The sequence below is a fragment of the Calidris pugnax genome, unplaced genomic scaffold, assembly GCF_001431845.1.
Source record: "Calidris pugnax isolate Ruff unplaced genomic scaffold, ASM143184v1 scaffold113, whole genome shotgun sequence".
NCBI classification, from domain to species: Eukaryota; Metazoa; Chordata; class Aves; order Charadriiformes; family Scolopacidae; genus Calidris; species Calidris pugnax.
In genome coordinates, this window is record NW_015090879.1 from 345,100 (window position 1) to 366,043 (window position 20,944).

At 52.1% G+C, this 20,944-nt stretch overlaps 1 protein-coding gene across 1 annotated transcript; it reads left to right on the forward strand.

The window, feature by feature from the left end:
* Positions 1 to 6: 6 nt before the first annotated feature.
* Positions 7 to 18,957, forward strand: FNDC5 (fibronectin type III domain containing 5). The gene is made up of 6 exons (XM_014946602.1): positions 7 to 21; positions 10,091 to 10,206; positions 10,513 to 10,711; positions 12,737 to 12,829; positions 16,182 to 16,315; positions 17,113 to 18,957. The coding sequence occupies exons 3-6, from the start codon at positions 10,528 to 10,530 to the stop codon at positions 17,152 to 17,154; spliced, it is 453 nt and encodes a 150-aa protein (XP_014802088.1). The 5' UTR covers positions 7 to 21; positions 10,091 to 10,206; positions 10,513 to 10,527; the 3' UTR covers positions 17,155 to 18,957.
* The last annotated feature ends 1,987 nt before the right edge of the window (positions 18,958 to 20,944 follow it).

Sequence of the window (20,944 nt, forward strand, 5' to 3'; positions counted from 1 at the left end):
GTCTGCGCCCGGTGGAGGCAGGTAAGGGGCGCCGGGGCCCGGGGACGGGGCTGCTCCGGAGGTGGGGGGGGTTCGGGGCGGGCGGTCCCCCCGGGGTGGGAGCAGGGGGGAAGCGCGGAGAGCGGCCGGGAAGGGGCTGCGCCGAAGGGAGGGAGTTTGGGGGCATCGCGGGCCGGGACTTTGCCGGGAATTGGGTTTAGAAGAGACGGGCGGCTTCGGGCACGCAGCCCCGGGGCACCGGTGTCGGGAAGCGACGGGCTCTCGCCCCCCACGGGTGTCCCGGCGTGGGTGCTCACGGCCGATCCCCGGGGAAGGCGGCCGGTAGAAATGTGGTGTGAAAACAGGGGCTCGGGGACAGCAAACAGACCCTCGCCCGGCGCCGGGCACGGGGGGGGCAGAGGCTCTCCTGCCCCCGAGCCTCCTCCTCATGTCACGGGGCTGATCTAGAGCAGAGGGGGCAAAATCGGATCCGTTCTCCCAACACGATGGCACATTTGGCTTCACAATCCCCCTCCCCGACTCCTGCTCCCCCCAGGGCCCAGCCCGGCACCTCCGAGAGCCCCGTGAGTTCCTCCTGCCCCAGAGGAACCACCTCTCCTGGGGCACAGCGTGTCCCGGCCACGTAAACCAGGCCCCTCCGACCTGAGAAGCTCCTCTGAAGTGGGGAATCTTTCGGGAAGGCAGAGGTCCCCAGGAGCTAGCTCTAATTTCAGAGCGACCAGGACGTGCTCAGATCCAGCATCGGTGGAGCTGAGCTTCACCCAACGCCCCACGGCTGGGTGGGTGCTGGTGGGTGCTTCCCGGCCGGAGCCAGACGCCCTCCCGGCTCTGTGGGCTCTCCCTCCCCTCGCTGGCTGCAAGATGTTGGTGGAACAGCTGCTTTGATTTGCAAAACGCTGATTGCCAGAATATCTTGCATTCCAGGAGGCTGGGGGTGACTATTAGGGATGCAGAGCTCCAGGGAGTGGAAATTCCTGCTCCCGAGCCAGCCCCGGGAGTTGCTGGAGTTACATTCGCCCCGTCCTGTCTGCGCCGGGGCTGCAGCAGCCCCCAAATGCCTTCGGCTCCGACACACGCGTCCTTGGCCAGACTCTGGCCCTCTGAAGTTGCCATTTCACAACTGACAGACCCGGGGGGAGATTAATGAAGCATTCCCAAAAGGAGGGAGCGATGGGGGAAAACACGGCAGCACGACGGAGGCGTCTGCGATTGTAACAGCCCTCCCGATTTTCCGTAAACTAGGCCACTTCCCCGGCTCTTCCTTATCCTTGAATCACCTCAGTCAGCTCCTGAGAGTAAACATGGGAGTTGTGTCCCTGCCCAAAACCACTCCTGTCTTACCGGCGGCGTTTCTCTGCCCGGAGGTGTCCGTGCCGCGGCAGGAGCCGGGCAGCTCCGTCACCGGGGATGGTCACCGGGGATGGCCGCCCCGTCTCCCGGCCCCGGTGTGTGGTGGGAGGCAGGAGGCTCGGCCCCGGGCTCCGACGACGCTGCGTGACCTTGGTGCTGGTGCCACGCGCCCCCCGCTGCCTCCTCTCCCCGTGTCCTCCTTCGCCCAGGGCTGTGGTGGGCTCCCACCGCACCCCGGCGAGGCAGAGAACTTGTGCCATCCCTGTTTTTTTCCAGAGAGGGAAGAGAGGGATGAGGGGACGGAGTGATTTTCCCAAGGTCACACGGAGGGCAGTGGCAGCATCACCACCAGCCCTGTGTCCCCAGCTCTACCTGAGGATGAGGCCACCAGGGCGTGCAAGCCAAGAGTCACTGGAGAAGCCCGTGGAGAGGACACCGTCCCCAGCAGGGTCAGGCAGGGATGGAGGCCAGGTGGTCCCTGCCCTTTGGACCCAGAGCTCATGCATGTGGGTTCAGAACAGCCTGTTGTGAAAAGTTCAAGCTGGGACTGGTGGCAAGTCCCCCTGCAGATGCAGCAGTGAGGGCTGGAGAGTGAGTGGCACCAAGCACAGACCCCGATCTGAAAGGGGTTGTTTGGCCAGTCAGGACCATTTTTGGGGCACGGTGATGCCAAGGGGAGCAAGAAAGGGAAGCAGGACAGGGAGGAGAAGGTAGCTGAGAAATAACCTCCACACTAACCCTCTGCCAGCCATCGGCAGCCCACCAGCACCGGGTGGGTGAACCCTCCAGCTTATTCCTGCTGCTGCCTGCCCGAGGGGGTGCCTGTGGAAACATTCGGGATGGTTGGCAAGTCAGAAACACAATTTGAATTTGCAGCAGAGCTTGCTCTGGAAGCAGCTGGCCCATCCTGCCCAGCCAGCAGCCCCCTCCTCGTTAGGCAGAGGTAACGAAGAGGGAAGTGAGCCGGGCAGGGCTCGGTGGCGCAGGGCTGCTGTTAAGGGCTGTAGGAGCATCAGAGAGATGCTGCGAAATGATGATGAAAGACCCCAAAATAGGCCACGGCCCCTGCAACTTGCTGGGGCAAACAGTGTCCCTGCAAGGGGTCTGCCCGTAGAGCAGCTCGAGTCAGGATTACTTCTGGGAGATGGAGGGGAAAGGCAACACACTGCCCTGGTGGAGGTAAAACTTCACCCTCCAGCACAGCCCTGGGCCTCGTCCAGCCTTCACCGGCCTCTAAGGAGCCCCCTAAACAGCTCCTCCACCTCCCCTGCCCCAAAAGGGGCTGGATTCTGGTCGCTGCTCAGCTTTAAAGCACATTCTCACCCCCCTGAACCACTCCACAAACTGGGCTCCTCTCCCACGGCTGAGGTGGGTCTCCATCCTCACCTCCTCCCTGGGCAGCCCCACCAGCTGCAGGGGGAAGGAGAGCAAAGCGAAGGAGACAACTGGACTGTGGACGCTGTTCCCCATCCTGCATCTCACCAGGGCATGTTCACCTTCTGCTCCGAGCCGGGGGGGCTGAGCTCACCCACGGGCTGGTGGGAGCAAACCCAGAAGCGTGAAAAAGCAGTGACAGGGCTGGCAGCTCTTTGGAGATGACAACCTGACCCCCTCCAGCCCCTTCCTGCCTCAGGGAGGCCAGGGAGATTCCTGGCCAGCGGAGGGATGGCGTAAGCACTTTATTGATTTCTGCGTTCAGCGTAGGAGAGATTTAATTGAAATATGGAGGTTTCTAACCTCAGTGTCAGCCTCTCGGCGGGGATGCTGCCGTGCAAAGCAGCCAAGGTTGTGCCATCCTCTTCCACACGCCGTCTCCTGCTGGGAATACCCATGTGGGAAACAGAGATCCCTCCCAGAGAGGGACACGCTCACAGTATTCACCACATACACCATGGCAGGACCCAAATCAGCCTTCGTGGAGTGGAATCTCTTCACTGGTACTGAATGTGGCCTCAGCCTTTTGGCCTTTATTGTTAAATAAACCCCTCCTGGTCTATATCATTACCCAGAGGCCAAATTACAGCCTGACTCCAGAATAATTCAGTTAAAAGCAGGAATGTACTGAGCAGCAGAACATGCAGATCTCTGTGAGTGCAGAGCTGGGTCGGGACCAGGCAGCAAACTCCCAGGAGAGCTCTGGGTACCAGCACCCTGCGGGGAACTCCGGGTCTGGCTCACCCTCTGCCCCTGATGGGTTCCCCCCTTATTTCTCTGATGGGACATAGGAGTGGGATGAGAAGGGCTAGAAAAGACCATGATACCTGGTCCTCCCGGGACATAGGGGTGCCAGATAAATCATGTCATGACTTTGCTCTGGGTTGGGAGCGTTAAAACCCAAGTCACGGTGTTGGTGAGACCCGAGTGAAACCTGCCTGGTGTCAGGACTCGGAGAGTCGGATGTTTGGTCTCCCAAGTAGAAATCCCCCTTCCTCCTGCCCCGAGGAATTCCTGATAGCCAGGCTGAGCACAGCCAGCATCCCCGTGCTCCCTGAAAGGGCTCCATCCTCCCTGACAGCATTTCCACCCGCGCACTGGGGTCCCCATTGACTGAGGAACCGGTGATAGGGCTGGGACTGGGGGGGGCGGGGGCAAGAGGGGGCTGGCCTGTTAATATCTCATTTGTACAGGGGAGTGGGCGGTCAGCAGGAAATAATTGCCACTTTCCCAGAGCGAAGAACCACTGGTTGGTCTTTCTGCTCTTTGAAAATTTCTCAGGGCTTAGCAAACAGCCCCCGAATCCCGGGCGGGCGGGGGGCGGCGGGGGGCCCTGCTCCCTCCCACTCCCCTGCAGGCCCCCTTCATTACAACACTCAGGGAACCGAGCACTGCGCCAGCCCTTCCTACAGACCCCAGAAAGCTGACAAGCAATTACATCCACTGACGGGAGCCATGCTGGGAGAGCAAAGAAAGGCTCAGAAAGGCAGCAAAAGCAGGGCTTTTTGTACCCGCGCTCAAGGAGCGGGCAGCAGGGCTTCATGGAGAACATCACACGGGACCTTGAGGACACTCCTTCCCCTCACAGGTCGCGTCCTTCCACCTCCCGCATCCCCAGGGAAGGGTGAGGTGCAGGAACAAAGAGGTGCAGGGATTTAGGGCTGACATTCAGTGCTTCATGCAGCTCACAGGTGTGTAGCACCGAGCGAGCCGCTTCGGAGCCTCCACTCAATGGACCATGTCCTCGGGATCCAGAGCAGCTGAGCCCTTCACAGCAGGAGAGAGGAGCTGCCCTGGGGGAGAGGAGCAAACTGACCAGGAAAAGCTGCGACTACAGCGTAGCCTTGCCCGTGGAGGAAGCAACTGCGCTTCACTCCAGGCAATTCCAAGCAGAGGGAGTTTCCAGGACAGTTGAATTCAGAAGGAAGAGTTTTGGGGCTGGGCTGGGCCCCTTGGTTGGGGAGATCAGACCAGGAAGAGGCTCTGATTCCAAACCTGTGGCCTGACCACAGGACTCGGCGGGAAGAGGTGACCCCCAAGGCTGTGACAGTTCCACAGGTTCATCCTTTTGCTCTGAGCAATGACTCTGCCGGCAGCTCTCATGGCTGGAGGCAGCAATCCCAGCTCTCACCCCCAGCCCCACCATCAGAGCTCGTGGAAAAAGCTGCAGATGGAGGGTGGCTTCAGAAAAGAGACAAAACACTACGGAGAGAGACCACAGCAGAGGAGCCAGGAGCTCTGAGCTCCTCCCAGAGATGTCTTTGCGGAGTAGGTACCTCCCTGATCCTAGAGGTGCCAGCCAAGACATCCCCTTTGCTCACCCCACCACCCTCCACCAGCAGCCCCCCTTTTGCAGGTGGTAGCAGCAGTGGGATGGAGACAAACCTTCTTCCCTCTCCTTTTCCCTCCCCATCCCATCCACACAACAGCCCTGATGGTGAAGCCAACATAAAGGGCAGGCAGGAGATTTTCTCTCCCCTGTGCCAGCAGCCACTGTGTGGACAATGAAAAAGCCAGGCAGGAATCAGCCCAAAGCTGTAAAGTGCATTTTTCCCCCCTCCTCTCTCTCAAATAAAAGTCCATTAATAATCAGCAAAGTATTTAATGAGAGGCTAGAAGGAGTTCTCAGCATTAAGAGGGGATTAAGGGTAATCTTCATGGCTCATGCCTCCTTGCTGCGTGGGGGCAGTTCTAACTTGCTCTTGCCAGAAGGGCTCAGGGTGGGCCGGAGGGGGTAGGGCTGGGACACACAGCCCTGGGGGATGAGGGGCTGAGACTCACCTGACGAAGGGTCCCCGTGGGAAGGAAACAAGACACAGTTAAGCACGTCCAGTTTTGAAGCAGCTATTCAGGTTTAAAAATCATGATTTCCTTTTAATTGATCAGGGCTTCTCCTTAAAGAGGGGGCTGCAATTTCTGCTGACACGAGAACGGGAGCATCTTTTCATCCCAGCTCACAGCTCAGATTCAAATTTGGCCAAAGAGCCCCTCTGCTGGTTTGCAGTGTGTGATTTGCTCCGTCAGGCATCGCAGCAGCCTCTGCGCTGGCACGGAGCTACACTGCTAAACCAGAAATCGTGGACCATATGGATCCCTTACAGACCAGACAGGGGATGTGCTGGTCTCAACGGCTCTGGAGTAAACACACATGAGAAATTGTGGGAAGGGGCTGCCCCTGGGGCCATCCCACCCCCTCTGCCTGCTCCCAGATCACCAGCAGCTTCCCTGGCTGCCGCAGGCACAGAAGGAAAGTTTCCAAGAGTTGCTTATGACTCTAGAAGGAACCAAACACTTGGATTTGGCACCTCAAGGCTCTGCTAGAGATGCCGACCCCCTACAGCCAGCTGGGAAAGAGGGATTGCATCTTCTCCATCTGACCTCAGCCGGGCTGGCACTACAAAGAGCTGCAACTGGCCCAGGGAGCCAAAAGCAGCGAGGAACAGCTTGGAACAGTGATGAGGTTTTAGAAAGTCATGATCTCATTGTGCATCTCCCAGGAACGGGGAGAAAAGCATCCTCATGGATTGAAATTTTGGTTCCAAATTATCCACTCGGCTCTGGGAGCAGGAAACTAATTTGCCTGGCTTTGTGTTTCTATTGAACGCCGTTCTCAATTCTCTTCTCATGCTGCTTTTGGACTGGTTTGACACCACTGATTTACGTGTAGCTACTCCTAATCTGTGGTAGTGAAAGGAAAGGCATGCTCAGATCTGTTGCCCTAGATTTCACTGCATTATCTGCTGACTTCCACTACCCCATCCCTCTCCCAGGTATTACTACCAAGGGGGTTTTCTAGACTGCTCTCGACCACCCACACCCCTGATTTTTCCTTCCCTCCACTAAGAGTCCTGCTTTGCAGGCTCTGAGCACTGGGTTGCAGTCCTGCCAAGTGCTTCCCTTCTGCCTTACAGCCCCTCATCCTCTCTTTCCCTTTCCCCAAGCGATTTTTTCCTCTTCTCCAGCTCTGCTGGGTCTTCCCAACTCCCCCATGTTTTACGTCATCAGGAAACTCAGATGCTTTTTTCTGCTCTGCCTCCCTCAAGGTCACAGATTTCAAAGGGGACCCAGGCACAAAGCGGGGTGTGATGTGCATTCCCTTTTCCCAGCCTGAAGCTTTTTCCCTGAGACTCTGCTCTCTGTTCTCATGGGGTTAATTCATCTCTTTTCAAAGGCCTCCTCAACCTAAGCTGGGTAAATCAGTGGTAGCTCCTAAAAAAAAAAAAAATTTAGCTCCTAAAAATATCCAGGAAAGACAACCATGCCGGGATTTAACTGTACAGCTGTACTTTGGGAAGGGCGAAGTGCCTGGCTGCAGCTGGAGACTGTTTTGTCTCCCATCTCTCGGCTCTGCCATGTCCTCTGTATGTTCTAGCAAATTCGTCAGGCGTGACTCACAGACCTTCCCTGTCCACATTCCCATCCGCTGACTGCCCCTTCCTAAAATTAGACCCTACTCTTGTTGGCACAGGGGTTCAGTCACGGGGGAAGGTGAGGAGCTGCAGACCCACGTCTGGAAGAGCTGAGTCCAGAAGGGACTAGTGTCCAGGCTGAGGGGGACAATCCATCTCCCCCTGCTTGGCATGTCCTTGGCCTCCTGCTGCAGTGGAGGGTGAGGGTGATAAACGTTTCCGTTCCCCAAGAGCTGGCTGGAGACCACGTCCTCATTCCATGAAGGCCAGTCCCTGAGAGATGAGAATGCTCTGGGTCAATACTGACTTGATCCTCTGCTCCAGGGAGGAAGGACACCTTCCCCTAGGAAACCCTGGAGGTCACAGTTTCTTGTTGCTCCTCCTTCTGAAGTCCCAAATTGATGGGAATTTAACCATGCGCCTTCCAGTGACCTTTTTGCTCACTAAAGGACTCATCAGAATCAGTCCAGACCCAAACAGCTTGTCCAGACATCCCGTTCCAAAGGGTCTCACTGGTGGGCGTGGGACTCGGTCTGCTGGAAGGGGCAGCTCTGAAGGCTCTGGGTGGTGTTTGAGGAGGAGAGAAAGGAATAAGGTCACCGCTCTGCTAAGAGTGGAACAGCTCTGACCTTCAGCTGGGGAATTCTGTGCTCCCGTTATTTTCTCTATTCCCAGGGGAACATTCACCAGGAGTGAAGTCAGTCATTAGGAGACTCTGACACCACAGCTCGAATATTTTCGGCCACATTCAGGCGGCTGGGGCTGACTATAAATCCAACAAGTGTTACTGGAGACATGCACACGTGCGTCCTTCTTTTACTGGTGACCTCAGTCCCAGCCCCAGAAGGGCAGTGCTGTGCAAAAAAAAAAAAAAATTTAGCTCCTAAAAATATCCAGGAAAGACAACCATGCCGGGATTTAACTGTACAGCTGTACTTTGGGAAGGGCGAAGTGCCTGGCTGCAGCTGGAGACTGTTTTGTCTCCCATCTCTCGGCTCTGCCATGTCCTCTGTATGTTCTAGCAAATTCGTCAGGCGTGACTCACAGACCTTCCCTGTCCACATTCCCATCCGCTGACTGCCCCTTCCTAAAATTAGACCCTACTCTTGTTGGCACAGGGGTTCAGTCACGGGGGAAGGTGAGGAGCTGCAGACCCACGTCTGGAAGAGCTGAGTCCAGAAGGGACTAGTGTCCAGGCTGAGGGGGACAATCCATCTCCCCCTGCTTGGCATGTCCTTGGCCTCCTGCTGCAGTGGAGGGTGAGGGTGATAAACGTTTCCGTTCCCCAAGAGCTGGCTGGAGACCACGTCCTCATTCCATGAAGGCCAGTCCCTGAGAGATGAGAATGCTCTGGGTCAATACTGACTTGATCCTCTGCTCCAGGGAGGAAGGACACCTTCCCCTAGGAAACCCTGGAGGTCACAGTTTCTTGTTGCTCCTCCTTCTGAAGTCCCAAATTGATGGGAATTTAACCATGCGCCTTCCAGTGACCTTTTTGCTCACTAAAGGACTCATCAGAATCAGTCCAGACCCAAACAGCTTGTCCAGACATCCCGTTCCAAAGGGTCTCACTGGTGGGCGTGGGTCTCGGTCTGCTGGAAGGGGCAGCTCTGAAGGCTCTGGGTGGTGTTTGAGGAGGAGAGAAAGGAATAAGGTCACCGCTCTGCTAAGAGTGGAACAGCTCTGACCTTCAGCTGGGGAATTCTGTGCTCCCGTTATTTTCTCTATTCCCAGGGGAACATTCACCAGGAGTGAAGTCAGTCATTAGGAGACTCTGACACCACAGCTCGAATATTTTCGGCCACATTCAGGCGGCTGGGGCTGACTATAAATCCAACAAGTGTTACTGGAGACATGCACACGTGCGTCCTTCTTTTACTGGTGACCTCAGTCCCAGCCCCAGAAGGGCAGTGCTGTGCAATGGTTACAAAGCAATAAAAGTAGTATTCTTTGATGAGAGTCAAAAAACAAAAGGACTCCTTCTCACCCTACTGACCTCCTGGGGTCCTGGCAGTCTCGTTAGCAATTATTGCCTTTGGATTTGGGGGACAAGCTGGACCAGGGGAGAGGTAACAGGAGTCCAACCTTGGCACAGAGCACTGGAATGACTGTGCCAAGCCTAGAAGGTAAAACCTTCCCCCCTGAGGTGCCAAGAAGGGCTTTGCATCATGCAGCTCCCTTGGGACGAGGCTCTCAGTCCCAGCTGGTACCTCGGAGCTGGACTTGGCAAGGCTGGAAGCTACGTAGATCCATCCTGTAGCTGAAAATTGGGAATAAACAGGGAGCCTTGGGCTACTGCTTTCAGGGCCTGCCCTTTTCACGTTACAATGGTCCGTCGGTGCTGTTGTAGCGTGTTCTGTCCCGGTGGCTGTAAGCGGATGGTTGCTGGACCATCTGAGAGACAGCAAAACGTGTCTAAAAAATTCACTGTCAAACTAACAGGGAAAAGCAAAAAGAAACACTCCCATTTACTACTCCTGAATTTCAAACCTCCAGAGCACTCATCAAAGCGTTCAGTTTTCATACTTCCAAGGCAGAGTTTGCATTTCCTCCCGGCTGTCGCTGTCAGACCGTAACGGGAAACAACAGAGAAACCGTGGTGCGTGGCTGGGAAGGGTGAGATGAATGAGCTCCTCAGTGGTCTGCTATGTGTCAAAAGGAACTGTTCCTAAGGGTCAGATGCTTCACACGTGTCTAACGCGACTCATACTCTCAGCAGAGATCTCCTAGAACCTCACTGGTAATTGGGACATGGAGTTCCTGCAATTTCCAGGTCCCGTCCCAAGATCCACATACCCAAACCTTGAGCAAGGTGCTTCCCCGCTCCCCCCCGTGCTCTGTCTCTGCCCGCGGCCGTGACTTTGCCTCCGTAAAGGCTCTGCTCTCCCTCCTTGCAGACAGCCCGTCAGCTCCAGTAAATGTCACAGTTAAACACCTGAAAGCCAACTCAGCCGTTGTAACTTGGGATGTTCTGGAAGATGAAGTTGTCATTGGATTTGCGATTTCCCAACAGGTACGGTGCCTGCAGTTACCCGGTTTTGATCACGTTCATCTTCACCCCAGGTCCCCTCAGTTTCCAAATTCTCTTGCTGTGGTTTAAGCCCATTCCTTCTCGTCCTGTCCCTTGTGGTCTGGGAGGGGACTTGGCTTTCCCCGTCCTCTTTGCAGCAGCTCTTCATGTATTGGTAGCTGCAGAGAGGAAAGGGTCCGACAGTCTCCACGTCCGTGGTGGACAGGGCAGGAAGAAGTGGTCTTAGATGACAGCAGTGCACACGGGAGGCCTCTCCACCACTCTGTGCTCTCCTCTCTCGGCTTCCAGAAGAAGGACGTGCGGATGCTGCGCTTCATCCAGGAGGTGAACACCACCACCCGCTCCTGTGCCCTCTGGGACCTAGAGGAGGACACTGAGTACATTGTGCATGTCCAGTCCATCAGCATTCAAGGCCAGAGCCCTGCCAGTGAGCCAGTCCTCTTCAAGACCCCCAGGGAAGCTGAGAAACTAGCCTCTAAAAATAAAGGCAAGTGTGGGTGAGTTCCTATGTGGCCCCTGGGACGCCCAGGCAGAGTAGGGCTCTGCAGAGAGGAAAATAGTGTCCTTGTGCCATGAGAATAGCTGGGTCAGACACACAGAGGGGTGAGTGCCCTCTCGCAGCCCCATGTGGACAAGCGGGATGCCCTGAGAGCACCCCACAGACAAGGCTGACGGGTGCACAAAGCGACAGGGAGGTGCTGCCAAAGGCTGGCTCTTCATTGCTCCCGTTTCAGATGAGGTTTAACAGGAAAAGTGAGGAGGAGGAGAAGGTTTCCAGCCTAGGAGCAGTGTGTCCTGCATCCTCGCAAGTGGAGAATGCCAGGGGAAATTCCTGAGCAGCCTGCAAACTCACATGGAAGTGGGCTCCTGGGTGGCACAACACTGCTGTGCTCACAGGGCACTCAGAGGGATTTGCCGAGCCTCCTCTGCTTGGATGCCAGGACAGCAGGGGGAAATATACCCAGACTCTGCCACTTTTCTTATATTTCAAATAGTTCTGCCAAATCACAGAAAGTTGAGGTTGGAAGGGACCTCTTGAAATCACCTAGTCCAAACCCCTGCCCAAGCAGGGTCAACTAGAGCAAGTTGTCCAGGATCACGTCCAGTTGGGTTTTGAATATCTCCATCAAGGAAATCAGGCACTTCCTCACCAGCAGCTCCTTCACTTGTTCCTCTTAAGCCAAAATAGATTGTTGAACGTTTTCTGTCAGCAAGAATCTCTGCTACAAAAAGGGGTAGGGAGTATGGGGCTATAAAGGGTTACTGTCTCCCTGCTGAGGACCCAGCCTGTTGCGGGGCTTTTGGCCATGGTTCCTAGGATGCTGTGAGTTCTTGACTCTTCCTGCTAAAATGATTTGGTGTCTGTAAATACTGAATTGCTGTTCATCTGAAAGCACTAAGAGGAGCACAGCTTCCCTCCCCGGAGGCCTGAACTGTAATCTTCTTAGCGCTTTGAAGCCAAGGAGGCGCATTACGCCCTGCAAAAAGGCTCTACTCATTTCTGAATCCCATGGCTCCACTGAAAAATATCATGCCAGGCTCCACGCTCCTGAGCTGGGAGAGGAACTGCTGAAGCATGCAAGGCTTTGTGACAGGCGCAGACGGCACTAGCAGAGACCAGAGACTGAGCAGAGCGAGCCATCGCTGGGCCAGAAAACATGTAGACTTAACCCCATGGCAGCTCCTCTGTGGTCACTGCCTTTTGATCCCATCTCACAGCGCCTCTCTCGCCCCATAGAATCACAGGATGGTTTGGGTTGGAAGGGACCTTAAAGCCCATCCAGTGCCACCCCCTGCCCTGGGCAGGGACACCTCCCACCACACCAGGTTGCCCCAAGCCCCGTCCAGCCTGGCCTTGAACCCCTCCAGGGATGGGGCTGCCACAGCTTCTCTGGGCAACCTGGGCCAGGCTCTCACCACCCTCACAGCAAATAATTTTTTTCCTGAGATCTCATCTAAATCTCCCCTCTTTCAGTTTAAAACTGTTACCCCTCGTCCTACGGTCCCCCTCCCTGATCCAGAGTCCCTCCCCATCTCTCCTGGAGCCCCTTGAGGGACTGGAAGGGGCTTGAAGGTCTCCCTGGAGCCTTCTCTTCTCCAGGCTGAACCCCCCAACTCTCTCAGCCTGTCCTCACAGCAGAGGGGCTCCAGCCCTCCCAGCAGCTCCGTGGCCTCCTCTGGCCCTGCTCCAACAGGTCCATGTCCTTCCTGTGCTGAGGACTCCAGAGCTGGACACAGTACTTCAGGTGGGACCTCACCAGAGTGGAGTAGAGGGGTAGAATCACTTCCCTCTCCCCATCTCCTGCAGGTTGTGGGGGGCAGTGGCTGCAGAGCAGCTGATGCTCTGCAAGTTCAAAGCACAGCTCATGGTGCTGGGGTGACTGGTGGGTGAGGACTCTCTCCCTGCTGGCTTTGACAGTGATGATTTGAGTCAAGGGCCCGGTTAAACTGGTGTCTGGTGTAGGCTGAGCCAGGCGGTGAGGTTTCATTGTCTCTCTTTCCCCTTGTGCAGATGAGGTGACAATGAAGGAGATGGCGAAGCAAAACCAACAGCTGCGAGCGGGGGAAATTCTCATCATTGTTGTGGTGTTGTTTATGTGGGCAGGTCAGTTCAATCTTTCCGTCAAAAGCACGTCATATCCCTAGGGCCTGCTGGCTCGCCTGGTTTGCCTCTGTAATCATGTAAGATCTGAAAAGAAACCCTTCCTCCCCTAAGAACTCTGTATATTCAGCTGTAAGGCTATCTTGGTTCCCTCTGCAGCATCACAAGTCGGGCAGTGCCAAAAGCAGGTAAATCAATGGTCCAGTGTGGTCCAGCAGGAAGCAGATGAGGGACTTGATGAACCAATTGCCTGATTCTCCGTGGCTAATCCTGTAATCTCAATTTTTCCAGAAGGCACTGATGATAATGCCCTCAGCCACCAAACAGGATGCCTTGAGCCCTTCAAATGATACAGGTCACTGTAATTATCTGGCTATTTTATGACTCCAACTCTCATGCAAAACAGGAATTTAAGAGTGTCGCTCTCAACACCTACTATTATATATACACAAAAACCCACTTCAAAATCAATTAAAATAATGGAAGCATTGAAAGAACAAATGACCCCAAACCTCAAAACACCAATAAACCCAGACCCTCTCAACATCCATTATTAAAATACAAAGAATAGTATTTAATAGGAAGAGGAGGGACATTAGCAAAAACATATTAACTGAAAGGAAGGAAACGTCTACATGAGCTTAGCATGGCAGGAGGAAGCATTAGCTGAAAATTGCTATCCAAAAGGTTACTTTGGAGCCAAACTTTTGGCAATCTTTTGAAATTCCACCCGAGTCCTCCTTCCATCCCGCAGCCACTAATCCTTTTAATCCAAGCAGAGGCTCTGTTCCAAGACGGCTACTGTAGTATATGATTTTATAAGCGAGATCACATGCCCAGCTGCAGCTGAAAGCACCCAGTGCTGAGGAAGGTGAAGTAAAATCACCCTCAGGCCACTTTGCTGTAGGATGTGATGGGCATAACTAGGCACAGACATTACCACAGCCTCTAACAGAGCATCATAAATGTGTTCCTTTAATATGAAGATCCCTCACTGTCACTTTCTGTAATATGGACAAATATATACATATAATTTCGAAAGAGAACTGCAGGTTTTCTGGCAGGAGCTTGGGACCACTTTTCAATACAGCAAACTGTAGCTAGCACAGACCTCACTCGTGTGTTTTAAGCTGGCAAACAAGGAGAGGAAAACGCCTCCGACTCCTGCTCCATCAGCTTAGCACGTCTGAAGAGGTTGCAGCCGGCCCTTCAGCTTGTTCAGTTTGGAAATTACATGCATGAGTTAATGGGAAATAAAGTTTGCACATGTTTGTTTTCTATTTAGAACCCCAGCCTCCCCTGGCTGCCAGTCTGCTGCTGCTCCTGCTGCAGCGTCAAACATTAATGAAACAACATTTGCTCCCTGCGAGTCACAGAGCACGTCGCCCAAGGGGGGGGACGGTTCAAGTGACCCAGGGAAATGGGCAGGAAGGGAAATTAGCACGATGGTAAATCTCTGATCCATAAAAGACAACCTTTGCCACTCGGTATTTAGTCCCTTCGTCCCAGGCAAACCACTTCTCCACACTCAGAGGGTGTAAACAGTCACACAGAGAATTTTTCTCACTCAGAAGAGAAAGGCACCACAGCAGCACTGAGCCGCTGATGACTTTGACACCTTGTCATTTCACCAGTTGACTCCGACAGAGGATTTGGCCCATTTAGACTAGATTCTGCTGCGATGAGATACCTCCAGGGAGAGATGCAAAGAGGAAACCAGCCACTGATCTGAAATCTGTCACAGAGGAGGAGGATGGAGGGACTGACTGTGTCCTGTGCAGTTCTGCAAGGTTTCTTACAAGGGAACCCAGGTGACACAGAATCAGATCCACATATAATACCTTTTCGCCCTGGAAAGTCCTGAGTTTACCATACCTGATTTGCATTTCCAGAGACTGGACAGCAGTTATTGCTAAAGATGATAGCCAAATGGAAACCTAATCTAAATTAAAAGGCTTCCAAAACCTCAAATCCGTGATTTTTTCAGCATTTACGCCAAAATTTTGTTGTGCACATTCAAATTTAAATGCCCTGCCAGTAAAAACAATCATGAATAATTACACACAGTGGCTGAACAACTGATTCATCTCCCACTGTATTATAATCTAAAACTCACATCAGTGTCGGAACAAAGAATTTGCTAATACCACCATTTCCCTTCTAGACAGATGTCTTACATTTGAAAAGGAAAGTGGGTGAGGGGAAAATCTCTTTACATCTCGTGGGTTCTTTGTAAAGTCTCAATAAAAAAACCCTCTTACCAGCCCTTAACCTGCCCTGGCCATAACCTGAATGTACGATGATGTTTTAGTGAATGCCAACAGGATCCAGTCTGTGCCCATGGCTCTGAACTGAGACGAGACCCAAGCTCTCATGCTGTTCCTCTTCCCGGTACTGTTCACAGCACTTTGCTTCTGCCTGCCTCAGTTTTTCCATCAGAAATCACTGAAGGTGGCAGATGTTTGCCTTTTCTCCCAGGATCAGCCGTTTGTTCATGTGCACAAAAAAGAATTTAGACCACCGTGTTTATCAGTAACACCTGGGGCAGCTGCCATAACAACACCTCGCTATATAAAGCAGTTTGTGATGATCTGGTGAAAGCTTTACACATGTTTTGCTATCAGGGGAGCTGAAATATTTCTCAGTAAGGGAGAAGCAGCATCTGCCTGGGTCTACTTCACCTCCGGGTTTGGAATCTGCTGGCAGAGAAGTTATTTGGTCAAAATGTCACATAAAAGGTTCCGAGAAAGACATTTGCAGTCTTCTTACGTGTCATGGCTGCCCCTGCTTTTCTCTTCATGTGCCTGTGTGTGTGGGAGGAAATTTCCACTGGCAGCTTCTGCTGCCGTCACTGTTGCATATTTGCAGATGTTGTCCTGCTGCTCAAAAGGCCCTGGCTTATATCACAGGCAGGTACTGTACCTGCCTCTCATCTGCCAGCTCCAGCTCCTTCTCCCCACCCCAGAGGAGAGAGATCAGAGGACACCTTCTCACCAACCAGAAATTCCAGGAGCTCCTGTGTTTGCAAAGCAAAGATCCCATTTAACCGCACTGCGAGCGTTGATCGCTATCCAAACCTAGGGCTTGAAACACTTGTCCCATTTAATGATAGGGAAGTTGGAATATAATTAATCTTCTGTTCTACTGTCTAACTAGCTTAGCATGGAATTAGGCATTGAGAAGAGCTGGAGGGCTGACTAGCTGTGTTAGCAAATGATCCTTAGGAGGAATTGTGAACGCTGCCGAGATCCCTAGCAGGAGGCACGAAGCCGGCTGGCAAGCGAGGGATCTCTGATCTCTGCGGGCTCCCGGGGCTGAGCTCATTTGTGTGATCACTAATGCTTTTTCCTGTTAGGGGTGATCGCCCTGTTTTGCAGACAGTACGATATCATCAAAGATAACGAGCCAAACAACAGCAAGGAGAAAGCCAAGAGCGCCTCGGAGAACAGCACTCCCGAGCACCAGAGCGGAGGGCTCCTGCGCAGCAAGGTGAGACGCTGCCGGCACCCGGGGGGGACGGGGCAGACAACCAACTTCCAGCCAGGCTTCAGCGAAATTACCCCCAGAAAAGCAGCCTCTGTTAAACATCCTCACCCCAGCCTCCTCCCGCCAGCTGTGATGCAGAGAGGGAACACCCCTTCACACCCACACACGCTGGCACCACAGCTTGGTTAGTGGTCTGAGCCTCCCAGATGCATCAGGGCAGTGGCACTTCACTCCCACCTCTGGATTAGCTGGCACCTCCCTCAATAAAACAGATTTTAATCCATAACTCTGAAATATCCAAACATCTCTGGAAGAAAAATGCACTGAGCAACGCTGCAGTCCCTGAGCTGCTGGGCCCTTACCCCCCAGCAGCCCTTCAGTGGCATGTGGTAAAGGGGATATTATTCTTGCTTGGCTGGTAATACCCATGATGTTAAAGGTAGGCCATATTCATAACATCAACAGACTCAAGCCTATAATTTATACCAACTTATTTCAACTAATTTAACTTTCTTGTGTTTCCATTCACAACGTGCCCTCTGGCACACCCCCACCACTCCACATTTACTTAATATTCAAAATAGTCCCCTAATTCAGGCTCATTTGGAAGCAGATAGTGATGAACCACACAAGCCTAAAAAGCCTCAAGTCCGGCCTTTTTCATTATCCTGAGGGAAAGGGAACAAAAATTTTTACAAAAACAAAAACTGACCTACATGCTGCACTCGTCTCATGTGGTTTTTTTCCTCTCTAGCAATTCCTATCTGTTCTTTCTCCCTTTATCTCCTTTTCTCTTCTAGTTCCCCAAAAACAAGCCCTCAGTGAACATCATTGAAGCGTGACAGCCTGCCATCTGATGGATGGACTCCATTCCTCACTCTCACTTTCTGCCTCTGAGCCTTGATGACTTGGGAGGTGAAATATCGTTGGAGCGATTTGGAAAGAGAGCTGGTGATTGTCACTTGCTGGCATTCGCGCCTCCTCGCCCGTGTTCTGCAAAACATCTGGCCAGAAAGAAAAATCCTGCAAAAAAAATAACAAAGAAAACCACCCTGAAACCCAAACAATTAAGATGGAAAAGCACCAGTGAGACGGCTGCTGCCGGTGATCCTCTGCTGGACTCGTGAATCACCTGGGCTGGAGCAGCTTCTCACACACTCCTCTCCACCCTCACACTCCGTCTTCTGGAACGACTTTCCTGTCTTTGGAAATGTGCAAGGCTTTTGTTGTATCTTTATTTTGTCTCACTGTCGCTCCATCTTGACAGTATTAAGGTGAGCTCAGGCATCAGTCACTGTCACTCCTCTTCCCAGCAAGGAAGGAGTAAAGCTCATCCCAGAGACCATGAGCAACCAGATTTGGGCTGCTGTGTGCTCCCAGCTTGCTTTGTTCCATTGATGTGTGTTGTGTAACACGTCTTGCAGGTGGGTTTTTAAAACAAAACAAAAAAAAAAAAGCAAAGAAAAAAAGGCATACCCCAGTCTCCATTCCCACTGGGAGAACTTCCCTGGTTGTTCTCCGCTTAGGCTGCAGCACGTGTCTCCACCGTTGCTGTCTCTCCTGTCTCGCACCGGTGCTCTTCACCTCAGATAACGGGGGCCTGCCCAACACTGAGGCACAGACAGACCCACAGGAGGGGACACCAGGAGCCGTTATTTAGCTTCCAGGATAATTTCAACCACTTTCTTCACAGTATTTTCAGCTGGGCCTGTGTCCACCACCAGTGTGATAAAAGGTCCATAAAAAATGTAGCCAGTCAGCAAAAAAAGTAAAAAAAAAAAAAAAAGTTAAAAAAAACTCATGATACCGGTTGCTATGCAAGGTCATCCAAGGCAATAGCTATTTATTGTGAAAGGCTCTTGCCTAAATGACCTTTTTCTGAGGGCTTAAGTTCTTAAATTGCTTCTTTTAGTGGGGTTCCTGTGGGAAGGTCTGGTTCTCCTTACACGTCCCATCTGCACTATTTTTTGTGACGTTGTAATGCCAGGTATCTGCTGCAGGTAGTCCTCCAGAAAAAGGGTGATGAGGAGTGGAAAAGGGGTTGGGATTCTCCTCCTCTCTCTTATTAAGTGCTTGATGTTTGTAAGCTGACAGGATCCCTGGGATTGCTGGTGCTCTGGAAGCTGGTAGATGCAAGTCCATCACACAGAAAAGATTTACTCTTTTCTCTGTGTGTGCCATGGGGTATCTGTATTTATTTAATTACTCCACAAAACCACTCCATATGCACTAGGGGATGAGGCAAGATCCTACTTGTTCCATCAAACACCAAGACAGGTTGGGCCTGAGTAGGGTTGGAATCTCGTTACAACAAACCTGCACCCAAACGAGCCTGGTTTAAAAGTCCCTGCAAAGAAACAGGCTGGCAGTAACCCAGTTCAGCCATCTCTCCTCTTCCACTGTCACCAGCCTTTCCAAAATAGGTGATCTGGGAGAAAGGCACAAGGAACTCTGCTCGTAAAAGTGTCAGTGAATGAGCAAGGACTTCCCTGGTGCCGGTTGCAGAAGACAGGCCAACCCCAAAGGTCTCTTCAGTGGATCCTCTGCCAGAACATACTCCTCCATCACCAAGAGGGAGAGGTCAGCACCTCTGATACAGACAGAGCAATAAACATTTTATAAGGTACAATAAAAGATTAAAGGCATCTCTCGTGTCCTTGTAATGTCTGAATTTAGTAATATTTCACCTATGTCTGCTTCGAGCAGAACACACACAATAGAACGGGGAGATTTTCTCTGTTTCCCAGGGACTGCAGCATAAAATGTTTTCTCAATGTCTGGGAGCAGAAAACCAGGAAGGTTCAGAGTTCGCTCTGGTTGCGGGGCGAGGGGGGAAAAAAAGCACATTGTGACATAAATAGCACCACGGCCATACCTAGAGAGATTCTTCAGACATGCCTGTTATCTCCTAAGAAAGAAATGGCATTTGGAATCCGTACCCCTATAAAGGGAGATTTAGGACAGATGGTACAGCATGTGCAAAACGATAAGGGAGATGCTCTCTCCTAATCCTGGAGCAGACAGCCAAGCAAGCAGCCCTCAGAAGGCTGCTCGGGAGGAAATTCAGCCCAGTAATTTGTCAGGTTTGGAGGGGGCAGGGGGGAGGAGGAGTTGTGTGTCTGTTTTTAAAGACAGTCGTCCCTGGGAATTCAGGCCACATCCCCCTTTTTTACAGTAACTCTTGTTCCCAATGACAGGTTTAAACTCTTTCTTTCCTAACAGAGACGTGCTCACTCTTTGTTTGGTAGAAAAGAATTAAAATGTAAAGCATCAGTGATTGCACAGAGTTAAGTATTCACACCATAATGTGGCAGGAGGTAAAAGGGTTATCATTATGTTCAATAACAGCAGGCTTTAAAAGTAAAGTAATAATGCTATTAGTGAGAGGAAACAAATGTAGGCTGGCAGCAACTCAACCCATCAGAGAGGGACTACAGGGTACCCGATTCAAGTGATTCTCTTAAAGGAAATGTTTTCAGCAACTGGGAATTGCAGTGATGTAATAAGCCCACACTTTAGGAAAAGGCGTTTCCCATTATAAGAGAATAAAGTTACTTAAGATCCTAATTTTCTGTGGGTCATAACATCAAAACTTTAACTGCTCTTTCAGCATTAGCTTCCACTGTAACCCATGAGAGCCAGAACCCATTAATGCTCTGGGGCTGTGTGACTTCAAGCCTAAGCCCACCTTTAGAAGAGATACATTATTCTTGGCAACAGCTGCCAAAAGATACTCCCGAGGTGTTTTACTGTCAATAAAGGGAAGAGATCAAGAAAAAACAACCAAGAGAGTGCTGAGGAAAGTCATGTTGGGCCACAGACGAACGCACCATAAAGGCTACCCACATTTCCCCATGTGTTTCTGCCTGACTGCTGGTTCTAAGGGGTTGTTGGAAGCAGGAGCAGGGAAAAGGGAGGATTCAATGAATACTAAAAAGCAGTAAGTGGGAGGGGGCTGGTGTGACAGGGATCCCAGAGAGCCCTGCAAGAACCCATTCCCCATTGATCTCAAAAGCAAAGCAGCCGGCTCTGCTGACGCCGTGCAGCCCCCGAGGATTAATCCCCTTCATTTCCAAACCTCAACTGAGCAGAGACGATCGGCGCGATACGGAGCACCAAGCTGAAAACAGAACCCTTTGCCAATATACGCAGTGCATGTTTAAAGTTAAGCACCGCTCGCCTTCAGCCTTTCAAGCACTGTAATATTATGCCTACAAGTACAATTTAGCCAATATATTCCTCCCCCACGAGTTTAGTAAAAGGGAGCCGCAGGAGGTGGTGTGGAGCAAACAATCCCGCACAGCGTGTCCTTCCAATTGACAACACACGGCGCCATCCGCTCTCACCACCTCCCTCCCCACAACAGCAGCAACACCAGCTCCTTCTCTGCCTCCTCGGAGGAAAATGAGAACATGAGGCGTTTTAGTCCCTGACAGTTCAATAGCATCAGAGGAGGAAACACCTACACGCCAGAAAAGTGTTAGTATAATCTCAGCTGGTAATGACTTTCTGGAGGAGATGTAAATGGAGAGGAACAGACTGCTAATGCCAGTATTTGCCAAAGACATTAAAGGTTACATCACTCAAAAGCGTATGTCACAGCTGCACATCCATTTTGCTGATAAAAATATG

Bases quoted from the DNA above. Each gene is read 5' to 3' on its own strand.
- FNDC5 (XM_014946602.1), top strand. From the start codon at position 10,528: ATGCTGCGCTTCATCCAGGAGGTGAACACCACCACCCGCTCCTGTGCC. The intron at 12,830-16,181 runs GTCAGTTCAATC...TTTTCCTGTTAG, and splicing joins GGTGTTGTTTATGTGGGCAG to GGGTGATCGCCCTGTTTTGC. The intron at 16,316-17,112 runs GTGAGACGCTGC...TTTCTCTTCTAG, and splicing joins GAGGGCTCCTGCGCAGCAAG to TTCCCCAAAAACAAGCCCTC.